At 36.2% G+C, this 11,442-nt stretch overlaps 2 protein-coding genes across 2 annotated transcripts in view; one reads left to right on the plus strand and one right to left on the minus strand.

Moving 5' to 3' along the window:
• The window catches only part of pkmyt1 (protein kinase, membrane associated tyrosine/threonine 1), a 29,482-nt gene extending 20,241 nt beyond the window's left edge, over positions 1-9,241 (minus strand). Inside the window, exons 1-6 of the mRNA XM_016512473.1 lie at positions 9,157-9,241; positions 7,919-8,404; positions 7,427-7,664; positions 7,051-7,348; positions 6,441-6,547; positions 594-766 (exon numbers count right to left, since the gene is read on the minus strand). Of these exons, the coding sequence (XP_016367959.1) occupies positions 594-766; positions 6,441-6,547; positions 7,051-7,348; positions 7,427-7,664; positions 7,919-8,284 (1,182 nt within the window). The 5' untranslated portion in view covers positions 8,285-8,404; positions 9,157-9,241. The remainder of the gene's footprint in view (positions 1-593; positions 767-6,440; positions 6,548-7,050; positions 7,349-7,426; positions 7,665-7,918; positions 8,405-9,156) is intronic.
• Positions 9,242-9,284: 43 nt separating this feature from the next.
• LOC107708290 (elongin B) overlaps positions 9,285-11,442 on the plus strand; it is a 7,236-nt gene continuing 5,078 nt past the window's right edge. The window contains exon 1 of the mRNA XM_016512477.1: positions 9,285-9,375. Coding sequence (XP_016367963.1) covers positions 9,373-9,375 — 3 coding nt within the window. The 5' untranslated portion in view covers positions 9,285-9,372. The remainder of the gene's footprint in view (positions 9,376-11,442) is intronic.

Raw genomic sequence — 11,442 nt, forward strand, 5'->3', positions numbered from 1 at the left:
CACTGGATAGCTGGCCAATCAGCGTACACCTCGCTTTTCAGACCGATGAGCTTTGTAAAAATCGACGCGTTTCAGAAAGGCGGGGCATAGAGGAGAAACAATAATGTACAGTATGTGGAAAATAATGTGTTTTTTTAACCTTAAACCGCATAAACACATTTCAATACACCAAATACACAAAATAATGTTATTTTTAGCAACATCATATGACCCCTTTAAAGCCTAAATTGAAATCTGTGTGACATCAAAAATTGTGCATGCTCAAAGTCTGGTGTGACCACCTCTTAACACCTAATCAGATGTTCATCTGCCCAGAAAAGCATGATTTGGACAACTTTACAGCTCACAAACATTTTAATAATTCTTTATGTAAGTGCTTCAACAAAAACTACATTGCAGTTTTTAAACTATCCAGTACACTTTCACTATACTATATGTACATTACTACTTTTTTGAGTTGAAACTATTATTGGTGGTAACAGAGCTTAATACAGAGCAAATAACCCAGAATAATCCCAAAGCACACAAATACACATAGTACTTTCTCACTTCACCTTTCACTTATATATACAAAGAAATGATGTGATTCTTACCTGACACCAGTGGAATAAGGACAGAAAGCTCTCAATGATGCAGAGGGAAAGCTGTCGTCTCCACTTGCGTTTACACACAGAGGGCAGAGAGAGCAGCTGCTGTGTGGTGGCTCTTTTGCAGGCCTCTGGGTTTAGCATTAGCCGTAGCATATATTGCATATCTTCTGAAAGTGCTGAAACACACATTTACACCATCAAATGCTAGCAACAGAGGGCTGAACTAACTGACTAAATATTTAATTTCAGTTTGTTTATTTTTTTGGCAAAAACTGAATACAGCTTGAGTTTCATTTTAATGCATGCAAACAGTATAACACTTCATGTTTCCCTTTTTTGCCATAAAATTATTGCTTCGCCATGGCTAAACCATTTGATATATTATTATTATTATTTGATATATTACACCAAAATTTGGTGATGATCACATAAATCTACTAGGACGATGATGAATCCACTATTTAAAGGTTCACTGCATGCTAGGGGTCTTCTTGGGTCCTAAAATATGTACCTGCCCCAAGTCGCCCTAAATCACTTCCTACCCAAACTCGAGTCCGACTCGATGGCAGTTTTTTCAAACCTGACTGAACGTAAAAGCAGCATCGTCTACACAGCCTGCATTGCAGTGGCAAGTGGTCACTTTTTCAACCGCGGTTATGACAGAAACCAAAATCAAGAAACACCACAGCACGCGTAATTTAACAGTACGCCCATCTTCAATGAAATTCATTCTCCGATCTTTCTTTGTAATTCTTTGGTTAGCTATACATTTTCAACTCATGTTGCCAGATAATGTAGTCTTACTTTGTGCATCTCAAAAATGTAGGAGAATATGTTTTCTGTGGATTTTCACAAATTATTTGTATGAGGAAGAAAAAAAGAAAAAAATAATATTTATGTTTATTTTATTTTGTTGTTGTTGGTTTGATTTAGTTGATTTGTTTGGCATCAACTGATAATTTATATTTGGCCACAGTACACAGTTTTCCCACTTGGGTAAGCAATTCCAAATAGATAAACTGCTCATAAGCTTTATGTTGCATCTCAAAATTTATATTTATATTAATATTGAGACTCATTCTCTTGAATGCCTTGAGTATTGCAGAGTGCAGGTTATGTGAAACACACACCAGTTTCCTGGAGGGTTTAGAATTTCACACAGAAGCATGGATAGAGGACAGAGAAGAAGGGGAATACCATTGTCTTAAAGAATTATCCCTATTTATTTCTTTTAAATAATAAAATATTGTTAAACAACCAAAAGGAATAATGGAAAACTGGCATATTGGCATATTTTAAAAGAATTCAGATCTTCTTGGGTCCATTCAGTAAAAGCACATTTATTTTAATTTACTAACATAACTAAATAACTAACATCAGCTAACATCACATGACCTGTGTCTGAGGTACTTGTCAAAGTTTTGGACCCAATCCCCCTCAGGTCAGATCTCGGGTTTTCAGATGCAAAATGGACCTGTGAAGACTTCTACCGCATGCAATTTTCAAAAACTCCAAAATGGTCAACCTCCTGTTGGGCAGAGCATAGGGCTGTTGCGGTGAGGGAATTTCCCTTGCGGTAATTTTGAGTGGCTCAATAGCGCGGTATGCGGTATTATCGCCATACATACTCAGGCAGTTACAGTGTTGCGCCACAAGGTGGTGGAAAGGGACTGTCATTCAACTACACGTTCAAAAACGCTGATTCATTCATTCAAAGAGACGTAATGAAACACGCTGTTGAAATCATTTCAACTTTGAGTGCCACTTTAGAAGGCTCAGCTGACCAGCTATGCATCCATGCTAAGACAGAGATTTCGACATGACAACCTATTTTCACAAATATATATGACTCGGCTTGGAGGACAGACGCAAGTAATCGCACACGCTCAGTCGATCTCTCTCTCATTCACTGTCTGTTTAGGCTTGTTAAGTGCAAATCTACGGAGCCTCTGTACAAATCAGCATGGAACACATTATGTTATCATTACTAACTTGTTTAATATTCAGTCCACATGCATGAAGTGTAAAACGAGAAGGGCACATAACCTTATGAAAAAAGAAAACACGCAAAAATCGCGGCTGCTGCGGTTCTTGCATTCCTCTGCGGTTTGCTCGTCAACAGTGCGGTATTGCGATATTGCGGTTATCGCGACAGTCCTAGCAGAGCATATAACTATCGGAGTGAAAGCTGTATGGATAGATGAGAACTATAAGTCTGCAGAGTTTTGTACTGAAAATGAACTGTGTAACTGAGATACTGCAGAGCCCCACTGTCAGCGTTTGCCCAGGCCTTAACTATCTGGGCACCAGAGATTGTAGAGATACCAAACTTGGTGGGATGGTCAGAAATTCCACAGACTATTCAGGTGCACAGACAAACATCAGTCTGACCCTAGGTAGTGCTGTTAGCAGCACTGTTGTGTTCCGTGTCACTGTTGGGTTTTAATCTCCACAACCATAAATGCTAGAATCAAAATATGAATCCTTGATTCTTGCTCTATCTCCTTTCTGCCATTTTGAATTATTTGAAAAATATACTTTTTCAAACTCCTCCTAGGCTGTTGATCTGATTAGCACAAAACTTGGCAGGCATCATCGCAAGATGAAAAGTTATGTAAAAATCTATTTATACGCATTGACCAGTATCTGCTGAATGCAAAGTGCAAACTTAATGAACCATCCATCACACAACAGGACATTCTGTGGACTAGTGTTAATTTTGTCAGCCATTTTTAATTTAGTCTTAGTCTTTTAAATTAGTATTAGTCTTAGTCCTGGTGTCAAATGTACTTTTTAGCTATTATCATATTTAGTCAACCTTGTCTTGTTTTTGTTTTGTCAATTTTTAGTTGACTAAATGTCTGAGCATTTTAGTCAATGAAAACTTTTTGTCACATTTTAGTCATGCTGCATAATAGTTAAACTGATGTTTTTTGTTTTTGTTTTTAAATTAGAAAAAATAAAAGAAATTTTGGTATAGGTTTTATTTTTTTAAATACATTTTAGTCTTGTCTTTTATCCTCAACAATTTTGCATGTTAATATAGTCACAGTTATCATTTATTGACCTTATTGTCATCTCGTCTAAGTCATTGGAATAAAGTACTTCAACAAACATTTTTGGTCATACTTTTCGTTAACAAAATTAACAGTGGACGAATACCAAGCTTAATCAAATTACTCCAATAGGGCACGCTACAACTAAAAAAAACACTAACTCTGCAACAGTATGATCCAGAAACATGGAAAAATTGGTATGCAGCTTCTTTGGTGGATGTTCCCACCATGTCCTCTATTATGACTCAGCGACATGAAAAAACATGGCCGCCAGCAGCCAATCAATTTGTAGCAGCTGATAACATCAAATCTGAATGGCCTACCTTTTCATTCAAACATTGTGTGAACACAAACATACCACATTTTGTGAAAATTATAGTGCCATATTTTAGCTAAAAGCTCTGCAACCACGTGTGATAGAATCAAATGTATGTTTTATCTGAATCTTTGCTTTAAGTCTGATGAAGAATAAGTCTTATTTTTATGATAATCTATTCTTCAATGCACAGACACTATTTGAAGAGAACTGAACTGAGCTGGCTGATGACATTACTGAATCAAAAATGAACTGACTTTAACTGAAAAATTTATTGTTTACTTTTGTCTTTTTAGAGCTGCTTTACAGCAGAATTTAATTTTGTTTGCATTCTATTATCTATTTTCCTGTTTCAACCCTCTACGAACACCTTGGCAATTGAATCGCCATTGGCTAGTAAATTTTATAGTTTACTCGCCAGACTGATAAATAAATAAATAAATAAATAAATATATATATATATATATATAGAAGATTTAGTCGCATATGCGAGTGATTTACTCGCAATGTAGAGGGTTGTGTTTAACACTGTAAAGCTGCTTTGACACAATTTGTATTGTATAAAGAGCTATACAAATAAAGGTGACTTGACTTGACTTGTTCTAGGCTGATTCAAACAAAACTTGGCATGTCCAGACTATCATGACAAAAAAGTTATCAAAAGAATTATGGTTTGTCAAAGCATTGCAAAGATATAAGTTAATTTATGGCCCCGGCAACGCTGGCAACTCCGTGAATGTGTGTCAAAGTCTGACACGAAAGAGAAGAAATCGTGAATAAAGTCGTTATTTTTGTTTTCTTTGTGCACAAAAATAGTCTCGTAGCTTCATAAAATTCATTCAAAAAGTTATTTTGAATCCTACAATATTTGAGCATTGTTTAATGTTAACATAATTCAGTGCATCTTTTGGATTCCTTCAAGGTCACATATGTAAATATAGTCAAGTAAAAGCAATATCATCAAAAATACTATATTTATATGATGCAAAATATAAACTGATGCACAATATAAAATATTTAAGAAAATGCCATGTTGTTGTGACTATGATGTAACTAAATGCTCTGCTCATGAAAACAAAACACAACAGAAATATTTCCGCAACAGAAAAAAATACAGAATACAAATTTGCATTTTTTTTCCCTGAAGCAAATATAATAAGAACAGACTAGAATTATGTTAACATTAAACAATGCTAAAATATTGTAGGATTCAAAATTACTGCAAAGTTTAATCCTGTGAAGTATTGCAGTTAGTCTGTTGGCAGCATTAGGCATATCAATGAAAGACTAAATGTGCATTCAAACTGTTCATTCAGTTGAAACTCATGTTTTATCTATCAAATTCATGTTTTATGTTGTAACGAAAGAAGAAGACTTGCTCCATGTGGTCATCGGACATTCTGTTTCCACATGGTGTTAGTACATGTCCATTTCACTTCGCTAAATGATTTCAGTTAGCCTATTTCAAAGGTCCTTGCAGGAAAATAACCAAAACCCATAACGACAATGACTGAGCAAATAATTATTTTAAACAATAGGATAAAAATGACAAATGATATCCATGTTTTTCAAAATTACGTTTTATTATGTATGGAAAGCACATACTCTCTCCTGCTTTGTTCCCATACAGACGCACACACATACCTGCACAGAAGCGTGTTGTTAGCACTGCTCTGACGATTTTATCATAATAGTTTAGCAACTTAAAAAGCTACATGACATTTCTCACTAGCAGGGTAATAATGGCGCTATTCTGAACTTAGAGTTTGGCTATTAGTAGAGACGCTTCTGCTGAACTCTGTCGAGAGATGCAGAGTCACAGATGTAATTCACACACACTTAATCAATCTCTTTCTCTCTCTCTCACTGCATTAATAACTGCATTAGTCTGATGCTTCAAGTCGTGGCTGCATCACCACCTCGGATCATTATTTTCTAATTCAATGGCCCGATGTCAATTATTCCTCACTAAAATGAAACCATTGTAATCATGAAATTATTCCCATTTTTAACAAAACGTAACTGTAATCTGATTACTTTGTTTTTGGACGTAACTGTAATGAATTAGTTAAAATTTTTTTACAAGCCCCGAATTGAGTTCTCTTTTGCGTCTTCTTATGCTTGAACAGACAAATACACCATGCCAATTTAAACATTCAAGCGATTTTAAAGCATTCAAGTGCAAGAAGACGTGAAAGTACTCAATTCAGTACACATGTGCTGTGTGTTGTTCTCTTCCCCTTGTATGTGGGAGAGACACATTTATTTGACATATTTTCTTAAAATTACAGTTATCTCACCTAAATGTTTCCTCACTCTAACTATTTGTTTTTACAATTTATATAATTATATGTTAATCAATATAATTATATTGTTAGGAAGATTTTTAAAAAATGCTTTAAACTAGTTAAACTAGTAAGCATCTGTTAAATATTTTACACATTTCACTTAGCCATAAGCGATAATAATGTACAGTACCATTAGTGAATTCTGCTGGTAAGTGACCCATTCTGAGCTGCTGCCAGCCATCTCCTCCTTTAGGAACCTCAATGTTACAGGCCAACTCCAGGATAGAAACACCCAAACTAAGAGTGGAGAAAATAAAGACATCTCTTTATACAAATCACAATATAACTGATTCGGTTCTTACTTTTGGCATTTAAAGGGGTCATATGATGCGATTTCATTTTTTCCTTTCTCTTTAGAGTGTTACAAGCTCTTGGTGCATAAAGAAGATCTGTAAAGTTGCAAAGACTAAAGTCTCAAATCCAAAGAGATATTCTTTATAAAAGTTAAGAGTTAGCCACACCTACCTAAAACGGCTCGTTCGAACACGCCCCCACATACCTACCTCACTATGTGGGAAGATTTGCATAACGCCGCCCAAATGTTCACGCAAAGAAAGAAGGCGATATCCGCTTCGTCATGCCTAGAGCTGAACAATAATGTACAGTATGTGGAAAATAATGTGTTTTTTTAACTTTAAACCGCATAAACACATTTCATTACACCAAATACACCAAATAATGTTCTTTTTAGCAGCATCATATGACCCCTTTAAATATAACTAAGTATAAAATTTACTAACCTAAAAATGTCTGCGGCAGTCCCATACTCCCCTCTCAATAGTTCAGGGGCCATATATCTGGGGTCTCCTTCCTGTAAATCAACCTCCTCTGTCTTCATTTCTCTCTTTCCCTCTATCACTTGTTTTCGGACATCTGTAGGAAGCTTGACCAACAAGCCAAAATCTCCAAGTTTGAGCCGTCCAGACTTTGTAATGAAAATATTCGCTGGTTTGATGTCCAGGTGGGCAAACCCATGAGCGTGCAAGTGGTCAAGTGCTGAAAGCATGTCACACAGGTACATCCAGGCACTTGTCTCACCTAGCACAACACACAAACTTTGATTCAGTAACATACATCTGCCAAGATACATTTTTTCTTGTGTATTGTGCTGTTTACCAGTGTGAAATGGCATTTCCTCAGCGTATAGCAGTAGGCTGGTACAGCAGAGTTCAGTCTGGATGTAGAGGTGACCGGCCTCCTCCCAAGCCGCAATGAAGCCCAGCACGTAAGGGTGTGGGTGCAGTCCCTCATGATTCCAAGCCTCAGCAATGCTTCTTGCTCGTTCAACCTCACCACGGAAACGCTGCACTGAACGTTTGACAGCATACTGACAGCCATCCAATAGACTCACCACCTGACAGACATGAAGGTCACAGTACCATTAGTGTATTCGTTGATAAATAAATCTTGATATTACTTAATGTTGAAAAATCACCATTATCTGAAAAGTCATCTATTTCATGTGTATCAGAGTTCACATTTACTTAAACGGATCATGTCTAGTTAGCATTTTGAAAAATAAATACACTTACTTCAGTTAAACCAATTTTGTGAAAAAATGCCCATATATTTCATATACAGCCTCAGATGGCATCTAGCATGTCTCACCTTGAAAACTTCACCAAAGGAACCTCGTCCAATCAGGCCCAGGTTGGTAAAGCACTGGTCGAAAAAGGTCTGGGGTCGGGATGGGTTGTACACAGAGCGAGGAGGGGGTGACTCTATAAGGGAGCGTGACAAGGGCGTCCACGGAGTGGGGCGGTGGTGGAACACTCGACTGAGTGGAGGGCATCCTTTAGATGGAGGCCGTGGTGGTAAAGAATGAGATAATGGAGGAGGAGACAGGGAGGAAGATGATGAGGAAGAGAAGGGACGTCTCCGTTTCTTTAGTGAAAAGGACTGCTGGGCATGAGAGAAATGGGTGGGTAAAGGGAGAGGGGTGCTGACTACTGAGGTCTGATGGGGAGCCGACATAGGAAATACACAGTCAGTTCTTCTAACGTTATTGCAGGCTCAACTAATTTTCAGAAGACATTTCAATTTAAGGAACTGTGAATGCTGGCTCGCTGATGCTCCACATCAATATGCACTAACCTATAACAAAACACAAGATGGTGTGTTAATCATTATGGTATAAAATATAAGAATAAAGAAGACACATTCAAAACAAAGTATACTTCCAGCATTGATAACTAAGTTAACTATATCATTAAAGTACCCTTATAAATATTGTGAAAGTAAAATGGTACTTTGATGATATCAGATGGTACTGTGATACTGAATAATGACCATTACCAAAACATGGCAATAGCATGGTATTTTTGTGAGCAAAAAATGATTTGAAAATGATTTGTCTTGATGCTAACCATAATGGTTACCATTTAACGATTATAGTTTTATATGTACATTTACATAGAACACAAACACCAAAGTACATCAGAACATATCATGTGTTGCTATGATAAATGTCCAACACATTATTTTATCATCCATCATCACAACCATCCTACAAACTAGATATTATTGTGAAAAATAAAACAGTACTCTGTGGTACAAATTACTGTATCCATTGTGTTCATTATACCATATAGGCTAAGTAATCATTCAGGAGAATATTTCAAATAATCTTTACAAAATCTGTGCTACTGCACATCGACACATTATACACTTTGACAACATCCGTTTACGTGCATTAAAATAATAAACATTATTATCTAAAGCAGTTACGATGATATACGAGGAATTACAGTTTATTCAGCAAATAACACTAAAAACGTCACTCCTTCAACGGGCTCAATCACTCATACACCTACATTATGTTTAACAATGTTATATATCTAACTTACATTATGCTTTGCTCCTGGTTGCTCAGACAGTCCTTTTCTACTAATCACTCAAGTATATTATTATTATTATTAATCATAATCATTCGTGATATCTCGCGCCACACGCGTTCAAATACTTCAGGAGCGGGCTATGACGTAGCACAATGCGCGTTCTTGGTGCATTGTGGGATAGTGGAGAGTTGTGAGGCGGTGAATGGTGACTACAGAACCGCTGAAATGGTGAGAAAAACTTTTTGTTGTTGTAATGCGCACCTTTTATTTTTTACTCGTGGTAACGGTCTTGTTTAAGGTAAAATAAATTAAGTATTTGTCGTTATGTTATTTCTGTTATTGTGAAATAAGTCGTAAGACAGGGAACAGCTCACTATAGTAACTGTATATACTATATATTATTTTTGTGACGATTGTTCAGTCATTTCTCGCGTTCATTATTTTTGATTCACTGTCGCTCTTTGATCGATCTTTTACAGACTGACTGTGTTTGGATTAGGGGTGTCAGATAGCTCAAATTGCCTTTTGTAAACAAGGCCGCGGGTGAATATCAATTTGAGATTAGCTCGAAGAGAAGAAGTTATAAAACTAGCTGCAGTCCTGAGTTCTTATTGGTCAGTACAGCGCTACAGCCGTGGTAAAATCCACAGTATAGTAACAGCTATGTAGCAGACGTTGATGTAATAATCATTCAGTATCAACGCATATATAAAAATACTGTGATATTTCATTATTTTTATATAGCACCTTTCAAAACAAAGTTACAAAGTGCTTTACAATAAGAAGATATACCAGTACAACAAATACCATCAAGATTAAGAAAAAGCTATACAATAAAAGTAAGTCTTAAAAAGAGATTTAAAAGAGGATAACGTTACCTTGCTTGCCTGCCTAAGATCCCCAGGCAGGGAGTTCCACAACTTGGGGACAGGGACAGCAAAAGCGCGGTCACCTTTAGTGACAAGTCGATTAATAGGGCCCTACCAGACGATATCAAACAGCGATCAGGCTCATAAGGAGTTAACAAATCACAAATATAGGCAAGAGCCTGACCCTTCAAGGCTTTAAAAACAAGTGGTATAAAATCAATTCTAAAACTCACAGGCAACCAGCGTAGAGCAGCAAGAATCGGTGTAATGTGTTCTCTTTTCTTAGTACGTGTTAAAAGCCTAGCAGTGGCATTTTGAATCAGCTGCAGTCTTTGGAGGTTTTGCCTGCCAATACCAGAATAAAGTGCATTACAATAATCAAGTCTGGAAGAGATAAAAGCATGAATGACCTTTTCTAAATCTGCAAAAAGAAATGGCTTAATCTTTGTTAGCTTCCTCAGTTGTGCAAAGCACGACTGCACCACTTTAGTCACTTGGGCATCGAAGGACAGTTCAGAGTCATAAATTACACCTAGGTTGCGGGCCTCTTTTCGAACATTATTAGATAAGGCACCCAGACTAGATGAGAGATTATTAATGCTATGCTATTACAGGGTTTACACAACTATCAAATATGTTATTTTGCCTTAAATGCCAATTTGCAGTAAGTTAAAATAACTGTATTATCTTTAATGGTAAATAATGTAAATGGTAGTCAGATGTTATTAAGTGTAAGTAGTTTTAGATCAGTGTTAATTTTGACAGCAAATTTTGATTTAGTTTTAGTCATAGTCTTTTGACTAAAATGCAATTTAGTTTTAGTCATAAATTCATTTTAGTAATTGTTTTTAGTTTTAGTCTAGTTTTAGTCGACTAAATCTACAGTAAATTTAGTCGGATAAAATATAATGGGTTTAGTTACAGTGCATTTATTAAGCATTTCTCTAATTCCTATATAACCTATATATTTCCAAACTCATTATATAGGTTTGATATTAAGGTTTTATCATGATAGACACCGATTTAACTGCGGTGACACACAACATGCCTTTATGTTCAAATTAAATAAAACCACTTCTCATAAAGAACAAGAACATCTTCTTCTTTTTAATGAAATACCAATGGCTATATAGGCTAATAATGCATTCTTTATAGCAACTTGTTTACCTTATTCTTCATTCTTTCAAGCAGACATATTTATTTCTATAAATAAATTTAGATTAATCTTTAGGGCTAGTAAAATTTTTCAGTCAAGAGCAGTGCGTGATATTCAGTCTTTCTTTTGTTGCTTGAACATCAATGACTCGGACAATAGCAACTAAATTAGGCTGCTATCCCTTTAAAACCGAATGCACAGCTGCAATGGATGCAATGTACTGATTCACGTTCTCCCTACTGTTTACGTTCACTTAAGACATAATCAACT

Source organism: Sinocyclocheilus rhinocerous, unplaced genomic scaffold (genome assembly GCF_001515625.1).
Source record: "Sinocyclocheilus rhinocerous isolate Xijiao unplaced genomic scaffold, SAMN03320098_v1.1 scaffold716, whole genome shotgun sequence".
NCBI lineage: Eukaryota > Metazoa > Chordata > Actinopteri > Cypriniformes > Cyprinidae > Sinocyclocheilus > Sinocyclocheilus rhinocerous.